Genomic DNA, 22528 nt, shown 5'->3' with positions numbered 1-22528 from the left:
GGAGCACCATTTAACCTCTCTGGGTTTCCTAACTAAAAGGGCTAGGGAAGAATTTGCTAGAACTAAGGAGCCTTCTAGGAGAATATAGATACTACGTTTAAAAGAAGCCCAGAGTGCTGATTTTGACTCAGAGGGAAAGATGTGTATGTATGTGTTGGGGGGCCAGGGGTGCTGATGCTGTTACTTAGAGCTGTTTTCTGGCACAGTCTATCCTGGACACCTGAGTGTTGTGCAACGGGACTTGTGAATAAAAGGATCCGGTCATTTCTCCACAATCTCTGCTGGGATATTAAGGAAGGAGCTGGCCTGCTGTGGCTCCCTTTGATGGAAGGCCAGCTTCCCCATTTGGGAGCCCCAAATGGGGTTCTAACATCTCAACTGCAGGGGAGAAGCCTATAGCCAGCTGAAACAGGGCTGGGTGCAGAGCCCATCTCTGGCCACGGAGGAACAGCAAAAAAAGCTGAGGGTAATGCTCTTGTTAGCGCCAGTGGAGACCTGGCAATAAACAGAAGTATTTAGAGAGCACTTTTGACAGAGCATTAAGGCTCTGCCTGAGCAGGTAGAGAGAGTGATGGTGACGTTTGGACAATTATGGTTCAATGTGACCCCATCCATACCTTCAGGGTCACACTGGGCCTTGTTGAAGTTGGTAAACTTGGTCAAAAGCCCAGGTGGAGAAATTCCACTTAAGGTTTTGGTAATTGACAGCTGGCCCTTAGCCCTTGCTCTCAGCGCACGAGAAAGCGCCTCTCTCCACTGCTCCGCCAGGGGGCAGGAGAGGTCACATTACACAGAATTAAGAGGAAAAAACCAAACTTCTCCCCCAAACTGGGTTCCACCTCAGGAAAACGAATCCTCCAGCTGTGGCGTCCCAGACGCCCGCCCCGACACGCCCCTCGCCAGCCGCCTCCCCCTGCGCCCCTGCCCTAGCCCTGTTCTGTCGGGTGCTCCTCCGACCGCCGTCCCGGCACCTCTCCCCGCGTCCCTTGCCCCGAAGATGAAGGTTTGGCTGCTGCTTGGTCTTCTGCTCGTGCACGAAGCGCTAGAGGATGGTGAGTGACCCTGGGCGGGGACCCCCAACCTATATCCTCCCTCGGCCCACTCTCCTCCAGCCAGCTCTTTCTAGAACTTCTGACCTTCCGAGGCTCAGCCTTGGCTCTGCCCCGGGACACCTGCCCTATTTTACCTCCCTCTCTCCACCTCCCCTGCGCTCCCCTGGGGTAGTGGTAACTACCCCAGCCCTTCAGATCCCCACCAGGACCGCCCAGCGCTCTCGGAAGGCGCTGGGAGGGCGAACCGAGCATCCCCTGCCAGCGTCTGGTCCAGCCCCCAGTGTCAACGTGTCGTTCTGGGAGGTGGCGCGGGAGCACTGGATCGCTCCCACCTCCGCGCACGCGTTCACCCAGGGTCTCGGCTTCCGAGGGCGCGGGCCACCTCAGCAAGGACACTTTGAAGTGTCCTCCTCCTCCCAGCCGAAGTCCTGGATTTGTTTCCTACACCACTACGGGCTTGAATCCTGCAAGATCTACCTATGGCTTAGACCGGATATTCGTGTGCGTCTATCTGGGCCCACCCTGTTGCTTAGATTCACAACCACAGGGTCAGTGTGTGTGTGTGTGTGTGTGTGTGTGTGTGTGTGTGTGTGTGTGGTGTTGTTCTTCTTCTTATATCTATATATATATATGACTTTAGCATTTGTTTGGCTGGCTCCATTATCTATTCAAATAGTGTTATTTATCTATACAGTACATTTGGCACCTGAGTCCCTCCTGGTATCCTGGCACCTCCTTTGGAATTCCTCAGCTACAAGCCCCGATTTTTGCTTAGTTTTGCTTGAAAGCAGCTTTTGCTGTTATGCAATCTCACTCTGGCGCTATCTCAACCTGGCTCACGTCTTAACCACTACTCCGTCCTGACCAGTTCCTTTATTGCCTGTGAAACTAGAAGCATTTCCCGCCCCCCCCCCACCCCCCGCCCTCCAAAATTCTAGTTTGCAAAGTCCAACATGGTTGTGGGGCTGGCAGCTGAGGAGAGGACCCTCCGGCCTAGAGACTCGCCGGATACAGAGTCTGCAAGTGCTTCTGCTCCAGGAGCGACCCGCCCGCTTTTCCCGGGGAGGAGCCGGCATGGGTTCATGTTCTAAAATGCACTATTAAAATGCCCCTGGCAGGTCCTTCTATGTGGTTGCTGAAGTGACAGAGATGCAGAATCTGGTGTTGTTTTTGGAATAGGGCAGTAGACAGCCAGACAAAATAACTTCAAACAGCCCGCTCACGTGGTTGTACAGTTCACCCAAGATGCCCGCCTCCGGGGCGCAGGAGGCAGCCCCCCCACCCCCCGCCCGCCACTCCCTCCCTGACCGCTCCCAGCCAGTACGTGTGCAGACCAGGAGAATGATTGCAAGCATCTGCCTGAATCAATTAGCATCTGTTTAAGTCAAATGTGACTCAATAAACATTTATGAGACAGGGAGAGTTGAGCACAAACTGAATATTTCATGGAAAATAATGGACACATTTCAGGTGTCATAGTACTGTAGCTTTGTTTTTCAAAGGATATACTGGTTATCAATAGAATATTAAATACATAATTAGAAAAGTAAATCGGCTTCACTAAATTATGTAACCATTTTCCTAAACCTATTAAGAATGTTTTTTTTCTTTTCCCCTGTTTTGAGTTATCATGGGGCTGGCTGGGCCAGGAACAGGCCAGTGAGAGAGGCACATACAAAAACCCTTCCAGGGACAATCTCTCATGGGTGGGTTGGGATCTGCTGCATCCTGGGCCATCCCAAAGCACGCGCTGCGGACACGAGGCCCGTGATACAGCTTACCTCACTGCCTTTTGTTTTTCCTATCACTTCTAGGAAAGATCTTTTTTTTTAAGTTTTTTTTTTTAAATGTTTATTTTTTTTTTTGAGAGAGACAGAGACAGCATGAGCAGGGGAGGGGCAGAGAGAGAGGGAGATACAGAATCCGACTGTGTGTCTTCATATGGTGCTATTTTTTATTCATTTTTAAGTTTATTTCTTTATTTTGAGAGAGGCAGAGAGAGCAAGTCGGGGAGGGGGCAGAGAGAAAAGAGAGTGAGAGAATTCCAAGCAGGCTCCACACTGTCAGCTTGGAGCCCGATGCAAGTCTCAAATTCATAAACTGTGAGATCATAACCTGAGCGGAAACCAAGAGTTGGACGCCCAACCAACTGAGCCACCCAGGCGCCCCATATGGTGCTATTTTTATATAAAGTATAAAATCGCAAGCACTTAGCCAGCTTTTCATTGTTTACATAAATATTTTTTTATCCAAGGTCAAGAGCAAATCCATAAAAATGGATTTGTTACTGTTTTGTTGAATTTACCCCAGACCTTTGGTCAATGCTAGTGTGATCTTTGGTCTAACGTGGGTTTATTTTGTGTCCTATGAAAAGGTTCTCTGTCTGGGAGGCCTGCAGAGATTTGTTATGATGTGAGGGCAACGTAGCCATATGTCTAAGGAGGTCAGGAGGGAGACACTGCTGGTGATTCTTCAACCAGAACTCTGTACCATTTTTATGCCTCAATGTATTCCTGGGAAAAGGAGTGTAAATATTAGTTCACAAATCCATATAATGAAAAAAGAATTGTAAACATTCTCATCACCTATGAGATTACATAATGTTTCTAAGCATGCAGGGTGTTGGCTTATCTGTTGGGCCTACAAAATAATCTCCGATCCTTAGAGCCAAAAAAGAGAGAAGTTTGATGGCAATGGGGAGGTGGGGCAGTGTGCCAGCCCAATGGCGAGTCCTGAGGGTTGATGGCTTTCTCCAGACAAGGTTGTACATCCCCTTCCTTTGTGGTGCCCATAATCTAATGGAAGGACCGAAAGTGGGTAAACAAGAAAAGATAAAATTTCAGGAAGTGATAAGCGACACAAAGAATCAATAATCAGGATGTATTAGTCTCCTAGGGCTGCTGTGACAAAATACCACAAGCCAGGTGGTGTGGCTTAGGGCAACAGAAGTTTCTCCTGCCCAGTTCTGTCCTCAGGAAACTTCTGTCTCTGCGACTCTGGTCTCCCTGCCTCTTCCTGGCTTTTGCTGGTGGCTGTCTATCCCTGGTGCCCCCAGGCTTGCACCTGCGTCACCCCAGTTGCTGCCTCTGTGGTCACCTGGTCTCCCGTGTGTCTTTGACTTCACATGGCATTTTCCTGTGTGTGTCTCTTCTTATAAGGACACCAGCATATTGGATCGGAGCCCACCCTAATGACGTCATCTCAACTTGGTTACCACTGCCAAGATCCTATTTCCAAATAAGGTCACACTCATTGGTACAAGGGGTTACGACTTCAGTGTGCCTTTTTGCGGGGCACATTTAACACGCAGCATGGGGTGAGAGGATGGAAGGACCATGGAGGGGAGTCAGAGCATGGTTTGGACAGTAGAGTCAGAGGCCTTTCTGGAGAGAGGAAGTCCATGCTGCAGGTGTCCAAAAGAAGAGCTGCAAGGGCCAAGGGCATGGGGCAGAGCGGCTTCCAGGTGTCCCAGTGGTCAGTGTGGCCGAAGGACCGTTAGGGGGGAGACAGGAAATGGCAAAAGCTAATAGGCACAGGAAGACTTACAGCTTTATCTAAGATGGAGGTCATTGGACAGTCTTGACTAGAGTAGTGCCCATGATCCAACTTATGTTTTCAAAGGTAGGAGGGCTAGGGTGGAAGCTGGGAGCCTACATAGGGAGCAGTTTTAGTAGTCTACGTGCAAAGTGGCTTGGTCCAGCATGGCCGCAGTGGATGTAGGTGCTTCTCCCTACTGGGAGAAGCTGAGAGGATTTGATGCTGGATTTGATGTGGTCTGGGAGAAAAAGACAAGAACCATGTGTGACTCGGAGGTTTTTATCCTGAGCAACTGGGTGAATAGAGTTGTCATATACTGGTAAAGGGACACCAGGGAAGGAGCCAGACTGAAGAGGCATCCAGAGGTCAGTTTGAACACGTTCAACTTGAGATGCCTCCTAGCTTTCCAAGTGGCGGTGCTGAGTCAGCGACAGACTATTCAGATCTGGAGTGTAGAGGCAAAGTCAGGATGGGACAAGGCAGCTCTCAGCATATAAATGCCGCTAGGACCCAGGAGGCTGTGTGAGGCCACTTAGAAATTGAATGTCATAAACGATTGAGATGAACTGCAAGGATTAAGCCCTTGGGACCCAGGTCAGGCAGGAAAAGAAGACGAGGAAGGGCCACCAAACAGACTGAGAAGTTGTCAGTGCTGTACAAAAAAACAAAGAAAACAAAACCAATTCAGCGCCCTGTTTTAGGAGCCAGGCAAACTGAGTGCTTCAAGAAGAGAGTGATCGTTTTGCAATACATACCAATATCGAGTCATTATGTTGTACACCTGAAACTAACATTACATGTCAATTGTATTTCAAAGCAAAATTAAAAGAGAGCAATCAACCCTGTTGTAATGGATACTCTAATATTTCAAAGTAAGGTCTTTTTGGTATTATTATTGAAGTATAATTAACAGACAGTATGCCATTAATTTCATGTGTACAACATAGTGATTCAACATTTATATCCATTATGAAATGCCCACCGCCATAGCTGTAGTTACCCTCTGTCACCTTACAAAGTCGTTACATATTATTGACTATATTCTCTATGCTGTACTTTAAATACCTGTGACTTACTTATTTTACTACTGGAAGTTTGTACCACGTATTCCCTTCACCTGTTTTACCTGTTTTCTCCCACTCTGGTAACCTGTAGGCTGTTTCCCTGTATCTATGAATCTGCTTCTCTTTTGTTTGTTTATTTGTTTTTTAGATTCCATATATAAGTGAAATCATACAGTATTTGTCTAACTCTGACTTATTTCACTTAGCATAATACCCTCTAGGTCCCTCCATGTTGTCACAGTGGCATAATTTCATTTTTTTGTGGCTGAGTACCATTCTACTGATACATGACACATCTTTATCCACTCATCTACCAAAGGACATTTAGGTTGTTTTCATAGCTTGGCTATTATAAATAATGCTGCAATGAATGTAGAAGTGTATGTATATTTTATAATTAGTGTTTTAATTTTCTTCAGATAAATACCCAGAAGTGGAGTTGCTGTATTATGTGATATTTCTGTTTCTTTAAAACAATTTTGTGCTTTTAATTGCACCAGCATTCTTCTCAAAGCTAGAAAAATTTTGATTGGGATTGCATTGAATGTGTAGATTGCTTTGGTTAGTATTGACATTTTAACAATATTTATTCTTCCAATCCATGAGCACGGAATGTTTTTCCATTTTTATGTATCTTCTTCAATTTCCTTCATAAGCTTTCTATTGGGACCTCATGAAGATAAAAACTTCTGCAATGCAAAGGAAACAATCAGCAAAACTAAAAGGCAACCAACAGAATGGGAAAAGATATTTGCAAATGACATATCAGACAAAGGGCTAGTATCCAAAATCTATAAAGAACTCACCAAACTCCACACCCGAAAAACAATCCAGTGAAGAAATAGGCAGAAAACATGAATAGACACTTCTCTAAAGAAGACATCCAGATGGCCAACAGGCACATGAAAAGATGCTCAACGTCACTCCTCATCAGGGAAATATAAATCGAAACCACACTCAGATATCACCTTGCACCAGTCAGAGTGGCTAAAATGAACAAATCAGGAGACTATAGATGCTGGAGAGGATGTGGAGAAATGAGAACCTTCTTGCACTGTTGGTGGGAATGAAAACTGGTGCAGCCACTCTGGAAAGCAGTGTGGAGGTTCCTCAAAAAATTAAAAATAGATCTACCCTATGACCCAGTAATAGCACTGCTAGGAATTTACCCAAGGGATACAGGAGTGTGATACATAGGGGCACGTATACCCCAATGTTTATAGCAGCACTCTCAACAATAGCCAAATTATGGAAAGAACCTAAATGTCCATCAACTGATGAATGGATAAAGAAATTGTGGTTTATATGCATAATGTAATACTACTTGGCAATTAGAAAGAATGAAATATGGCCTTTTGTAGCAACGTGGATGGAACTGGAGAGTGTTAGGCTAAGTGAAATAATACATACAGAGAAAGACAGATACCATATGTTTTCACTCTTATGTGGATCCTGAGAAACTTAACAGAAGACCATGGGGGAGGGGAAAAAAAGTTAGAGAGGGAGGGAGGTAAACTATAAGAGACTCTTAAAAAACAGAATAAACTGAAGGTTGATGGGGGGGGTGGGAGGGAGGGGAAAGTGGGTGATGGGCATTGAGGAAGGCAGCTGTTGGGATGAGCACTGGGTGTTGTATGAAAACCAATTTGACAATAAATTTCATATTAAAAATAATAAAAACTAAAAAATAAAACAGTTTTTTAAATTAATTTATTTATTTTGAGAGAGAGAGAGAGAGAGTGAGCATGGGAGGGGCAGAGAGAAGGGGAGAGAGAATCTCAATCAGGCTCCATGGTGTCAGCAGAGAGCCTGATGTGGGGCTTGAACTCATGAAATGTGAGATCATGACCTGAGCTGAGACCAAGAGCCAATAGGTTAACTGACTGAGCCACCCAGGTGCCCTCTATTTTTAATATTTTGATGAAACTTCATACTGTTTTCAATAGTGGCTGCACAAATTTACATTTCCATCAGTAATCCACTGTCCTAGACTCTGGGTCTGAAGTTCTCTCTTGTCCATCAAGAGAGCAGGACACAGGACTGAAAATGCGAGAGAGGCTAATGTCTGGGAGGAGACAAGAGTAAGGGTCCTTGCTCCTTTTTTATTAGGATCGAAGGCTTACAAGTATGATGGGCATGAACAGAGAGACAATGAAACAGTGAACATTAACTCATGGAGTAGAGAAAAGGGGGTTTTGGAGATATGTGGTGTTAGGGGTTTGGGTCAATACAAAACAGAATCGTAGAGCTGGGAGGAAGGTTGTTTACATCACACATGAGGAGCCACCTCTGTTTACCTAAACTGGACTAGGGGGACAAGAAAGACAGCGCATGTTGTCTCAGGGTCAGCAAGGTACCTTTCTTTTGCTAATTAGCTCCACTCTGGGCAACTTCGCCCTGCTATGGTCTATAGCCGTGTTTACCTATTTTGGTCCATCCTTCCTGTGAAATCAGCTTTCTACTATTGTACTAAGTTGGAGGGCATTTCCACCCTGAATACCTAATCTTGTTTGCCTCATCTTGGATGTTTTCATTCTGAGATTCCCTATTCCTACACCTTTTTCCTGTACTGGAGGGCTTTGCCCTGTTTACCTAATCTTATTTACCTAATGTTGTTTACCCAAACTTAGGTGTGTACATCCTATGACTTTCTAATTTTTTATGCCTTGTTAACCCATCAGTGCAAACTCAAGCTTATTTCCCACAATCCATGAGGGTTCCTTTTTCTCCACATCCTCTCCAATACCTGTTCTTTCTTGTGTTGTTGATTTTAGCTATTCTGACAGGTGTGAGGTGTTATCTCATTGTGGTTTTGACTGGCATTAACCTGATATTTAGTGATATTGAACACCTTCTCATGTGTCTTTTGGTGATCTGTATGTCATCTTTGGAAAAATGTCTCTTCAGATCCTCTGTCCATTTTTAAATCAGACTTCTTTTTGGTGTTGAGTTGTATGACTTCTTTATATATTTTGGATATTAATCCCTTATCAGATATATCATTTGCAAATATCTTCTCTTATTCAGCAGGTTGACTTTTCCTTTGGTTGATGGTTTCCTTTGCTGTGCAAGCCTTTTTGGTTTGATATGCTCAGTTGTTTATTTTTTCTTTTGTTGGGTTTGCCTTATAGAGACAGATCCAAAAAAATATTGCTAAGACTGATGTTTAAGAATTTACTGCCTATGTTTTCTTTTATGAGTTTTATGGTTTCAAGCCTTACATTTAAGCCTCTCATCCATTTTGATTTTATGTAGTGATTTATATATTGATTTGATTTTTGTATATGGTGTGAGACAGTGGTCCAGTTTTATTCTTTTCATGTAGCTCTCTGGTTTTCCCAGCAGCATTTATTGAAGAGATATTCTTTTCCCCATTGTGTATTCTTAGTCCCTTTGTCATAGATTAATTTACCATATAAGGGTGGGTTTATTGCTGGATTCTCTATTCTGTTCCAATGATCTGTGTGTCTGTTTTTGTACCACACTATTTTGATTACTGTAGCTTTGTAGTACAGTGTGAAATCTGGGAGCATGATATCTAATTCTTTGTTTTTCTTTCTCAAGATTTCTTTGGCTATCTAGGATCTTTTGTGGTTCCATACAAATTTTAAGATTATTTGTTCTAGTTCTGTGAAAAATGCCACTTATATTTTGATAGGGATAGATTGAATCTGTAAATCCCTTTGGATAGTATGTACATTTTAATATTAATTTTTGTAATCATGAACATGGTATATCTTTCCATATTTTGGTGTCGTTTTCATTTTCTTTCATCAATGTCTTACAGTTTTCAGAGCAAGTCTTTCATCTTCCTGGTTAAATTTAGTCCGAGGTATTTTATTCTTGTTGAAGCAATGATACATGAGACTGTTGTCTGAATTACTTTCAGTTAGTTTATTATTAGTGTTATAGACACACAACAGATTTCTGTATATTAACATTGTATCGTGCAACATTACTCAATTCATTTATCAATTCTAGTAGTTTTTTGGTGGAGTGTTTAGGATTTTCTATATATATAATATCATGTCATCTATAAATAAGGATGATTTTACTTCTTCCTTACGAATTTGGATAACTTTTATTCATTTTTTATATCTGATTGCTGTGGCTAGAGCTCCCTGTAATGGTTTGAATAAAAATGGTGAGAATAGTACCCCAGTTGTGTTCCTGCTCTTAGAAGAAAAGCTTGCAGCTTTTCACCACTGAGTATGATGTTAGCCGTGGGTTTTTCATATATAGGATTTATTATGTTGAGGTATGTTTCTTCTATACCTATTTTATTGAGAGTTTTTGTCATGAACAGATGTTGAATTTTGTCAAATGTTTATCTGCATCCATTGAGATGATCATATGGTTTTTTATCCTTCATTTTGTTAATGTGGTGCATCATGTTGATTGATTTGCAGATATATTGACACATCCTTGATTCCCTGGAATAAATCCTACTGGATCATTGTGTATAATCCTTTTAATGTATTGTTGAATGTGGTTTGCTATTATTTTGTTGAGGATTTTTACAACCATGTTCATGAGAGATATTAGCCTTTAATTTTCTTTATTCATACATCTTTGTCTGGTTTTGGTATCAGGGTAATAGTTACCTCATAGAATGAATTTGGAAGCATTCCTTCTTAAATATTTTGGAATAGTTTATGAAAGTTAAGTATTACTTCTTTAAATTTTTGGTAGAATTTACCAGTGAAGCCATCTGGTTCTGGACTTTGTTTGTTGGGATTTTTTGATTACTGATTCAATTTAATTACCAGTAATTAGTCTGTTCAGATTTTCTATTTCTTCCTGATTCAATTTTAGAAGGTTTTATGTTTCTAGAAATATATCCGTTTCTTCTAGGTAGTACAATTTGTCATTTCTCATAGTAGTCTCTTACGACTGTATATGTGTGCTGTCAGTTGTAACTTCTCTTTCATTCTCATTTTCTTTATTTGAACCTCTTTTTTTTTTTATTTGTCTGGCTGAAGGTTTATTCAATTTTCTTTCTCTTTTCAAAGAACCAGCTTTTAGTTTCATTGATCTTTTGTATTTTTTTAAAGTATCGATTTCATTTATTTCTACTGTGGTCTTTATGATTTCCTCCCTTCTGCTAACTTTGGGCCTTCCCTCCTCTAACCCCCTGCCCCCCACAACTCCTTTAGGTATAAGGTTAGATTTCTTGAGTTAGATCTACATCTCTATACACTTCCTCTTAGAACTGTTTTTGCTGCATCCCATAGATTTTGGAACGTTACGCTTTGATTTTCATTTGTCTCCAGGTATTTTTGATTTCTTTGATTTCTTTATCAACTAATCAGTTGTTTAGTAGCATTTTGTTTCGCCTCCATATGCTTGTGTTTTTTCTAGCTTTTTTTCCCATCATAATTGATTTCTAGTGTCATACTGTTGTGGTCAGAAACAATGTTTGGTATGATTTCAGTCTTCCTAAATTCACTGAGACTTGTTTTGTGGTCTAACATGTGATCTGTCCTGGTGAATGTTCCATGCGCCCTCGTAAAGAATGTGTATTCTGTTGTTTGGGGATGGAATGTTCTGAATATATCTGTGAAGCCTGTCTGTCTAATGTATTGCTTACAGTCACTGTTTCCTTTCGGTTTTCTGTGTGGATGGTCTATCCATTGATAACAAATGGGCATGTTAGTCCCCTACTGTCACTGTATTACTGCAAAATTCTCCCTCGAGGTCTGTTAAAATTTGCTTTTGTATTTAGTGCCTCCATGTTGGGTGCATGGATCTTTACAATTTCTATATCCTCCAGCTGGATTGATGCTTTTATCATTATAGAATATGCTTCTTTGTCTCTTTTTACAGTTTTTGTTTTAAAGTCTCTTTTGTCTGATAGAAGTTTTGCTACCCCAGATTTTTTTTCCTTTTCTTTTCTTTTTTTTTCTTTCTTTTTCAAAAATTTCCGTTAGCATGGATAATCATTTTCCATCCCTTACTTTCAGTCTGTTTGTGTCTTTAGCTCTGAACTGAATCTCTTACAGTCAGCATAGAGATGGGTCTTGTTTATTTTTTGTGTATTCACTTACCCTATGTGTTTTAATTGGAGCATTTATCAACATTAAAGTGATTATTGACAGATACGTGCTTATTGCCATTTTGTTCATTGTGTTCTGGTCACTTTTATAGCTTTCTCTGTTCCTGGAGTGCCTGAGTGGCTCAGTTGGTTTGGCATCTGACTCTTGGTTTCGGCTCAGGTCATGATCTCCCAGTTCTTGAGTTTAAGTCCCATGCTGGGCTCTGTGCTGAGAGAACAGAGCCTGATTGGGATTCTCTCTCTCTCTCTCTCTCTCTCTGCCCCTCCCCCACTTGCTCACACGCTCTCTCTCTCTCAAGATAAACATTATAGTTCTCTCTGTTCCTGTCTTCCTTTGCCCTTTTCCCTTAGGATGACTTTCTTTAGTTCTATGTTCAGAAATCTGTTTTTTTTTTTTTTTTTTTTTTTTTTTTTTTTTAGTATAATTATTACATGTTTTCAGTTTCTGGTTACCGTGAGGTATATATATATATATATATATACATACTACCCTATGTATATAGCAATTGATTTTTAAGTTAATGGTTGCTTACGTCTGAGCACATGCTAAAAGCACTGCGCTACATTTTTATCTTCCCCATGTTTTATGTACGTGATGTCATATTACATTATTTTTTTGTGTGCCTCCTTTAAGTAATTATTGTAAATATAGTTGATTTTACTACTTCTGTCTTTTGAGAGAGAGAGAGTGGGGGGGAGGGGCAGAGAGGGAGGGAGGGAGAGAATCTTAAGCAGGTTTCACACTCAGCGTGGGGCCCAACATGGGGCTCAGTCTCACAACCGTGAGCTCACGACTGAAACCGAAATCAAGTGTTAGACACTTAACCAAATGAGCTACCCAGGCGCCCCACTACTTTTGTCTTTAACCTTCTCACTGGCTTCATAAGCAGTGGATCCATCCCTTTCACTGTATGTTTGCTTTTTCCCAGTGAGATTTTTTCTTTCATAATTTTCTTCCAGTTATGGCCTTTTCATCTTAAGGAGGTCCCTTTAATATTTCCTGTAAAGTCAGTTTAGAGGTGATGAACTCTTTGAACTCTTGTTTGTCTGGGAAAGTCTTTATCTCTTTTTCAACTTTGAGTGATAATCTTGCAGGTTAGAGTATAGATTGTTGCTTTTTTTCTGCAGTACTTGGAATATATTATAACCACGCCCCCCCGCTGTAGCCTGTGAAGTTTCTGTTCAAAAACAAGTAGATAGTCTTTTGGTGTTCCCTTGTACACAACTAGTTGCTTTTCTCTTGCTTCTTTTAAGATTCTCTCTTTATCTTCAATTTTTGACTTTCAGTTTTAATGTGTTTTTGTGTAGACATCTTTGGGTTCGTCTTGGTCAGGGCTCTCTGTGCTTCTTGGACTTGGATGTCTGTTTCCTTCCCCACGTTAGGAATGTTTTCAGTTATTATTTTTCAAATAAATGCTCTGTCCTTTTCTCTCTTTGCCTTTTGGCACCTCTATAATGTAAATGTTAGTACGCTTAATGTTGTCCTAGAGGTTCCTTAAGCTACTCTCATTTTTAAAAAATCTTTTGTCTGTGTGTGTGTGTGTGTGTGTGTGTGCGTGCGTGCATGCGTGCATGTGTGTGTGTGATTTCCAGTACCCTGTCTTCCAGATTGCTGATCCATTTTTTTCTGCATTTTCTAATCTGCCACTGATCCCCTTTAGTGTATTTTTTATTCAGTTATTGTATTCTTCATCTCTGATTGGTTCTTTTTAATATTTTCTTTCTCTTTGTTGAAGAGCCCACTGTGTTCAGCTATTCTTTTCCCAAGTCCAGTGAGCACCTTAAGACCATGACTTTGACCTCTTTATCAGATAGATTGCTTATTTTCCCATTTTGTTTAGTTCCATCTAAGGTTTTGCCCTGTTCTTTTGTTTGGAACATATTCCTCTGTCTCCTCATGCTCTGACTCTCTGTGTTTGTTTCTGTGTTTTAGGTAGGTTAACTACATCTCCCAGTTTTGAAGAACTGGTGTCATGTAAATGGTGTCCTATAGGGCCCAGAAGTGCAATCCTTCTTGGTCACCAGAAGCAGACATTCCAGGATCACCCCACATGGGCTACCTGGGCCTTCCTGCTGTGGCTGGACCACAACTGCTGTGGCTGGACCACAACTGCCGTGGCATACTTTTGGTTGAGGCTGGTCATGTGGGAGCCACTTTGGAGAGGCCACTTACCTGGTACAGTCGGGCAGGAGCTGACAAAGTAAGAGCCTCATCCTGGAATAGAAGTATTTGTTCTTAGAAATTGCTCTTTTAGGAAAATGCTACTTTAAGAAATGGTAGGAGGGTATTTTGGAGTGGGGTTCTCGAAAAGAGAAGGGGTAGAGTAGGGAAAGAAAAGGCTCTTAGCTTTCTATTTTCATCTCCCAAGTATCATTGGTTTCCCACCTCAGCTTTGTCCTTGGGGAGGTGTATGTATCCTTGTGGGGTGTTTCATGAAGAATCAAAACATTAGAGTAGGACATTTTCATCAGTTTATATAACTTTCTGGGGAACCCCTGAGCTACTCAGCAAAGTTCTAGTGTGCTTATTTTCATGCTACCTTCAAGTGAGACCTTTCCCCTTACCTGTCCATGAGGAGAAAAAGGTAAACAGCTACAGATCTTTATGTTAATGACTGTGTTCATATCAAGTCTTCATCTGAGCAGCTGTCAGTGATTCTGCTACTGATTTTTTTTTAATTTTATTTTGTAACTCCTTCAACGTAATTCTATTCTATAGAATTAGAGAGGTTAATAGTCAGGTCACCTTTATTAAACGTTTCGTTGCAACCCTCAGTTGGTGATGCAGAATTATAGTCCTTTGTCCTGCTTACTTCTTGCTTTGTAACATTTACTCATTTATTTTGGAGACAGGCTTTTGACCAGTGTCTCCTCACTTCGGGATTCTAATGTATGCCTTGGAAAAGCAAAACCAGCCATTCCAGGAAGCTTGTACCCTTCTCCTTGGCATCATATTCTGTTTGATTTGGAACTTCTTGCCAAAGCCTGGGGCATATCACACAAAGAAACCACTTGGACAATGGTGCTATGCATGAGATTTGTGAGGGGGGAAAAGGGAAGAAGAAAAGAAACTGTTACAATATGCTAATCTTTAAGTGAATCAAAAGACAATAGCATGAACTGAGAAGAGTCTAGACCTTTTATCCAAGGGTCTGTTTTTTCATTAGCTTCTTAGTGACCTGCGATGAGCTACTTGGCATCTATGATCTCAGTTTTTTTCACCTGTAAATTAGGAAGAAGAATAATTGCTTTGCTTCCATCACAAGTTTATCATGGAGATCACCACGAGATGTCATCACAAGACAATCAAAACAGCAAGTAGCTAGCACTTACTATGGGTCAGACACTACTCTCAGCATTTTATTTATTTATTTACTTATATTAAAAAAAATTTTTTTTAACGTTTATTTATTTTTGAGACAGAGAGAGACAGAGCATGAACAGGGGAGGGGCAGAGAGAGAGGGAGACACAGAATCTGAAACAGGCTCCAGGCTCTGAGCGGTCAGCACAGAGCCTGACGTGGGGCTCGAACTCACGGACCGTGAGATCATGACCTGAGCCGAAGTCAGACGCTAACTGACCGAACCACCCAGATGCCCCTACTCTCAGCATTTAAATGTATTAACTCGTTTAATCCCCATAGCAGTCGATGAGATAATCATTATCACCATATAATTCTCAATTTGCAGATGAGCAGAGATAGGGAGAGAATAGGTAACTTCCCAATGTCCCACTGCTAGTAAGTGGCAGCTAGGATCTGAAGTCAATAATGATATTTAATAGTTTGTGTATTTTACCACTTATTTCTCTATAAAAATACTACTATGCGATAGTCTCAAACATGAAATGGTAATGGGCTCTCACTTACCTATCATATAAATTTTGAAGACCTTTTTTAGACATAGTTAGACAGAAAAGTCATATTCTTTAAGAAGTTAGACATAGAATTTGGGAATGATTCAATCCCAGATCTGTCTGGGTGTCTGTGTGGCTGTAAGTGGCTCCTGTAACTTAGTGTCATTGCTATCAAACTATGGACCAGTTCCATGGTCAAGCAGTTACAGTTAGATCAATTGGTGGGTCTGTTCGGTAAACCAGTCAAAGTACTCCGCAGGGATAATGCCACCTGTTTGGATGCATACTCTCCATAAGTAGGTAATCTAATGTTCCTGAGTAGCAGAGTCCCATAGGATCTGAGAGCTTAGAAGTCATGTGAGTAACACTGTTATCTAAATTCCATAAAACTTGCAGACAGTTGTGGTCATTTCTGATAGCTTGAAATCCTGTTACATGATAAAGAAAACACATCCCATAAGACTTCAACCCAAAAGTCCACGAGTCCCATAGACACAGTGTGATGAAAATGCCGCGGGGCATGGATGATGGACATCATAACGGTAGACTTTAATTTTCTACCTTAAGTAAAGTGCTGTAACTTTTACTCTATCCCAAAACTGAGGCTTATGTTCACAACCGATGTTGCTGGATTAGCATACTCATGTTGATCTGACATGTTCTCAATGGTTAGGGTGCCTCTCCTTCTGGAAGGTTGGGGAAATATGTGCATTTATGCCACTGCCCATCCCCCTCTGTCATTAGAACTTTAGGGGGTAAATAAACCAAACATGCAGGACCAGGGGAAGTCTTGGCAAACAGCAGGTTCAACAGCAGGTGATGGGGACTCATCTTGGGGACTGATGCTCAAGAACACAACTCTGCTCCCTAGAAGGAGGGAGGAAGTTCAGCAGGGCCCATGACACAGGCCTCGGGAAAGAAAGAGGGCTCTCAACTGGACCCGAAGTCATGGAAAAGAGCAGGGCCCAGGGAGCAAGGCATATAAGCCTGAAGAAGGCAGCAGTTGATGTTGATTGATACTGAGTTCAGAGTGGGATTGGTTCCAGGGTCTGGGCTCAGCTGAACTAAAAGTGGAGTCTGAATGGCTCCTGTTTCAAAGGGCAAAGGGTAACATGCAAAGGAAACCAAGTTTATCATTACACAGTGTCCAAATCAGGTGAATTTTTAGTACATAAGAGTATGGCTCCGTGAAATGCTCACAGATTGCACACATGCGTGTAACTAGCCCAGATCGAGAGAGGATGTTTCTGGAAATGCCCCTCATGTCCCCTCCCGGTCACCCCACCCCTCCGAGGTAAATTACTGCCTAGATTCTAACCTCAGAGATTCAAACCTGAAGTTTCTAAAAATGGGGTTTCTGATATTTATACATCAGAGGAGATCTGCCTTTTTGCCATCTTCTGGGGGCCTTAGACCCAGCAACTGTGAGCATGTACTTCCTTAAGACAGGGGTCTGCCGGGGCCACCTCAGTTGGCTAAGTGGCCGACTTCAGCTCAGGTCACGATCTTGCTGTTCGTGAGTTCGAGTCCCGCATCGGGCTCTGTGCTGACAGCTCTAGGCCTGGAGCCTGCTTTGGATTCTGTGTCTCCCTCTCTCTTTGCCCCTCCCCCACTCCTGCTCGCTCACACACACTCTCTCTCTCAAAATTAAATAAACATTTAAAAAAAAATTTTTTTTAAAGACAGGGTCTGCCAAAGCAGAAGCAGCATCCCTTAGGGGCATGGCTTCACCAGGACCATGTGGCTCACCCTGTTTTGTCACCTGCCTGGCCTCTGGTATAAGTGCTTACAACACTTATCTTTTGCCATCCCTTGATCCCACTTGCAGTGACTTGGTACTTTTGACCACCTGAGGTCTTTTTTTTTTTTTTTTAACATTTGTTTATTTTTGAGAGACAGAGACAGAGTGTGAGTGGGGGAGGGGCAGAGAGAGGGAGACACAGAATCCGAAGCAGCTCCAGGCTCTGAGCCATCAGCCCAGAGCCCGACGCGGGGCTCGAACTCACTGATGGCAGGATCATGACCTGAGCTGAAATGGGATGCTTAACCGACTGAGCCATCCAGGTGCCCTTGACCACCCCAAGTCTTAAGTACGTATGCCAGGGTAATATTAGATAAATAAATGCATCCCTCAAGAAAGGGAAGATTTTTCTCCTGATTAATTACTTTTCCCCATTTTATACAAATGCCCTGCAATTTCCTCACTCGGCCGAGATTTTTGGAGTCATTTATTCAAAATATATGCAGGATATTTATGTCCATACAGCGAAACACGCCCTTGGAATGAGTCAGAAGACGTGAATTCTACTCACATTCTGCCACTAACCAGCTGTGTACAACTTACTTAACATTTAAGGGTCTTCTTAAATTTTTAAATCTATAACAAAGGAATTTTACCTAAATGACTTCTCAGGACCCAGGACATTTTGCAATTTTGTGGGCATATAGTGAGGTTGCCTTTGAGCTCATGCAAATAGACAAACTGAAACGGCACAGTCTTCTCATCCTTGCTGGGTGCACACAGGCGCACGGCTGGGCAGGCATGTGGGACATGGGGGGTTTCTGGGGCCCGGAGGCATCTCAAGGGCAGGCGAGGGGGAGCAGTCTTCCAAGGGTGCAGGCAGGAAGGGGTGAATTGTCTGTAGAGAAAGGAAAAACAGGACTAAAATGGACTCACAGTAGGTCAGCTTTTTATTATCACCTTTGGCCTGCAATTATCAACAATGCTGGTGATAAAATAATCCTCCCTCCCCAAAATATTTTGTTGACTGAGTTCTAAACCAATGCTACAGTTACCCTTGAGCTCTTAAGAGCTCTATGGAAGCTTTAAATGAGCACAGGTGTAGTGCTTATTCCTTCCTCAACTTTGCACGCTGTGTGGACACCGTCTACCCTGATACACACAGACTGCACTGTGCACGCTCAGTTGAGAGAAAGTTCGTAGTGGCTTGAAATCTGAGTGTGCTTCCACTCAGTGTGTCTGTACTCCCTGAAGGGTACATATTTCTGCATTTGAACAGCAAATTCAGGGGCCCCTGGGTGGCTCAGTTAAGCATCTGACTCTTGATTACGGCTCAGATCATGATCTCACAGTTCGCCAGTTTGAGCCCCATATCAGGCTCTGCACTGACAGTGTGGAGCCTGCTTGGGATTCTCTCTCTCTTCCTCTCTCTCTGCCCCTCCCCTGCTCTCACACTCTCGCTCTCTCAAAATAAATAAACTTAAAAAAAAAAATAAACAGTAAATTCAGAATGAACAAAGGTCACCCTGAGACCCCAAGGACCGGAAACAGCCCTTAAATCAAGTGACTCTGATGCTGTAATTCTCTGTGGCCCCTTAAAGACTGTGACACAGCGTGAACTACAGGCAATGGTCTTTTTGTTTGGTAAGTGCAAATTTTAGTTCACAAGTGCAATATTTCACTGAATTTGAACAAAATCTTTTATTTATTTTTTTTACTGTTTATTTATTTTTGAGAGAGAGAGCGTGAGTGGGGTGGGGGCAGAAAAGAGGGAGACACAGAATCCAAAGCAGGCTCCAGGCTCTGAACTTGTCAGCACACAGCCCGATGTGGGGCTCAAACTTGCCAACCGTGAGATCATGACCTGAGCCGAAACTGGACGCCTAACTGACTGAGCCACCCAGGCGCGCCTTGAATAAAATCTCTGAAGCTAACATACATTCCCTTTCAGTTACTCGTTGTTTTGCAACTAAAGAGTGAACTGAGATAATGGCTATTCCTGAAAATTATTTTGATGAAGGAGAATGGTGCCCCAAAGTTACCCATTGTAGGTGTTGAATCCTTCGGGTTTGAGTGCGTTGTTCTTTCCTCACGTTTGTACTAGTCACTGGCCAACAGCCTCCGAAGAACAAGCGTCCAAAGGAGCCGGGAGAGAACAGAATCAAGCCCACCAACAAGAAGGTGAAACCCAGAATTCCTAAAATAAAGGACAGGGACGCAGCTGACGGCACACCAAAGACGCAGTCAATAATGATCCAGATGCTGGATAAAGGCCGCTTCCAGAAACCTGCAGCCACCCTGAGTCTGACAGCAGGGCAAACCCTCGAGCTTCGGTGTAAAGGGAACAAAATTGGATGGAGTTATCCTCCCTATCTCGACACCTTTAAGGACTCCCGTCTCAGGTGAGCATTTATTTATTTATCGTTTTACTTGCGTTGGGTCAAGGGTCCTTCCTTTGTTAAGCGCGGCATTGTTTCTGACATATACGATTTCACCCTAATAGCTTATAAAAAAATGAAAGCTCAATAAGCAAACACTGTAGATTTTATTTCTTTGTCCAGTTTTTAAAAATTATTGCAAATCCAAGGCCCCAAGGTGACTCAGTCAGCTAAGCAGGGACTCTTAATTTCTGCTCAGGTCTTGATCTCACGGTTCATGAGATCAGGCCCCACGTCAGGCCCTGCGCTGGCAACTTGGAACCTGCTTGGGATTCTCTCTCCTCTCTGCTCCTCCCTGCACCCCCCTTCTTTCTCTCTCTTTTTCAAAATATATAAAAATCGAAAAGAATCTTTAAAAAAGTACTGCAGATCCTATCCACGTGAGTTAAAACAGTGAAACTTTATAGGAAGCCACGTGACCAGTGATTGAAACTGTGATGCGTAGAGATATTTAAGAATTCATATAGTAAAAATAACGAGCCCGGTCACTGCTTTCTGTCATTTTTATGTAATCATAGTGAAAACTGAAATGCCCTAATTGCAGATGCCTGTGAGCAACTTGAGGCGATGCCAACCTAAACTGGTTTTTAACTTTTCAACTGCTTCTGGTTTGTTTTTACTTTCCTGAGCATATGAGTTTTATATCCAGGGCTTCTTGAGTTGGTGAGAGGCCAAAGATTTCTCATGTTTGAATGAGAACCTTCAGGAGCCTGGGTTTCTTGTCCAGACAAGTGGTTAAGATGATGCTTAGGAAAAGTGTTAAAGAGCAAAAACACGGAGCACACTTCAGCGAGTCCTGGGAGGAGCCTGGGGCCTCCAGGGCTGGGGATCCGGTGCATATTTGGGAGGGGGGTCCCCCCAAACCCCTGCATCTCCATTTCTTCATGTGCAAAATAAAGGGGATGGGATTGCATGATTTCTAAGATTCTTTCCAGCCTTTTCTTCATATGATTTAGGAAAGGGAAAGGCAGGATATCGCTTGTTTGGGATGACTCAAATGGAGAAGTGAGCATCTCAGGCATCAGAAACTCCTCCTGTTCCTGACAGGCTCATTTTCAGCACAGACTCGCCCCCACACATCTTCCCCTCCCTCTAGGACATCCCTACCTGCTCACCCGCTCAGACACTAGCCTGGGGATTGTCCTGGCCTCCCCCCATCCCCCGCTCCTCCCAAACCCCCACATCCTCTCAGTCCGACCCAGCCCCAGCCAGTGTTGCCCCTCACCTCAGGTCTTGAACCGCAAGAACCACACCCAGATGTCCTCCCGGGCTCCTTCTCACTGGATTGAGGTCTTAAAAATGCGACCTGATCCTGTCACTCCCCTGCTTACCGGGTGGGTCTCCACTGGGGTCAAGTCTAACATCTTCCCCTGAGGGATGAGAACCTCTTTGAACTTGGAATCTCTAGATTAGTATTGCTGCTTTCACTGGCCTGGGCTCCCTCGGGGGCCCCCTCTGCACCTGGCTGACTTCAGCCTTGCTGTCACTTTGTCTGGGAAGTCTGTGTCCTGCCTCCAGGGGTACACTTCCCCATGGCCGAGGGTACATCCTCTTTTGAGCAGTGTTCATACTTAGGACTCCTTTTTTTTGTTGTCTTTTAATTTTCTCTAATTAAAAAAAATTTTTTTTTACTGTTTATTTTTGAGAGAGAGAAAGAGAGAGCTCGAGCGGCGTGGGGGGTGGGGGGTTGGGGGGAGACAGGTAGAGAGGGAGGGAGACACAGAATCTGAAGCAGAACAGGCTGTGAACTATCAGCACAGAGCCCAACATGGGACTCAGTCCCACCAACGGGGAGATCATGACCTGAGCCAAAGTCCACGCACACAACTGAACCACCTAGGCACGCCATGAATCCCTTTTTTTTTTTTTATCTCTGCTTTTCATGGGGCTTAACTGAGTCCTTGGCATTTTGATTTAGCTGTTGAATGACTACCCAATCTTCTCCCCTTCTTACACACGTACACCTTGCAGAATAAATAAATTAAAATACATACAATTACTATTTCCCCAGCTGTCTAACCTCTTGTATTAAGACTTTTCCACATTTTATTCTGAAGATACTCTTCTGGGTTCATGGGATGTAATAGTGCACAGTTTTCCTTTTTTTTTTTTTTTAATTTTTTTTTTTTAATTTTTTTTTTCCAACGTTTTTTTTAATTTATTTTTGGGACAGAGAGAGACAGAGCATGAACGGGGGAGGGGCAGAGAGAGAGGGAGACACAGAATCGGAAACAGGCTCCAGGCTCTGAGCCATCAGCCCAGAGCCCGACGTGGGGCTCGAACTCCCGGACCGCGAGATCGTGACCTGGCTGAAGTCGGACGCTTAACCGACTGCGCCACCCAGGCGCCCCATGTAGTTTTTCTTGAGGGCTATTAGGTTGGATGAAGAGCTGGGGGTGAAACAATCAGATGGTTTTTCCTGTTTTCATGTCCACACTTAAATTGTGTGTGTGCATCCCCTGCTTGGAACACATCTGGACAGATTTGCAACCATATACCTTTTAAATGACTTAATTTTCCAAGGGAAAATTAAACAAAAATGTAATACATGTTGTTTACCACCAGAATTTAGCTATTTTAAATTATTCTGAACAGTTAATCTTGGACTTACACTAAGTGTTTTAAGCCTAGATGATTTGGCCCCTGAAGATTTAGTATTTTCTAGAAGTATTTTCAAAGTTGTATTAGCCACGATATGTTTGAAAATATCCTGAGGACTCCAAGTAAAGTGAACATGAATCTGAATTGAAGAGAAACATCAAAAAGCTGAAAAAGCCAATTTTGA

At 42.7% G+C, this 22528-nt stretch overlaps 1 protein-coding gene across 1 annotated transcript in view; it reads left to right on the top strand.

The window, feature by feature from the left end:
• Window positions 1-813: 813 nt before the first annotated feature.
• The window catches only part of PDGFRL (platelet derived growth factor receptor like), a 70360-nt gene continuing 48645 nt past the window's right edge, over window positions 814-22528 (top strand). The window contains exons 1-2 of the mRNA XM_086702868.1: window positions 814-1052; window positions 19410-19707. Of these exons, the coding sequence (XP_086558994.1) occupies window positions 998-1052; window positions 19410-19707 (353 nt within the window). The 5' untranslated portion in view covers window positions 814-997. The remainder of the gene's footprint in view (window positions 1053-19409; window positions 19708-22528) is intronic.

Source organism: Puma concolor, chromosome B1 (assembly GCF_028749965.1).
Source record: "Puma concolor isolate L17-30 chromosome B1, mPumCon1.1.hap2, whole genome shotgun sequence".
NCBI classification, from domain to species: Eukaryota; Metazoa; Chordata; class Mammalia; order Carnivora; family Felidae; genus Puma; species Puma concolor.
Note: the sequence above shows the minus strand (reverse complement) of the source record. Positions and strands in the feature narration are given on the sequence as shown.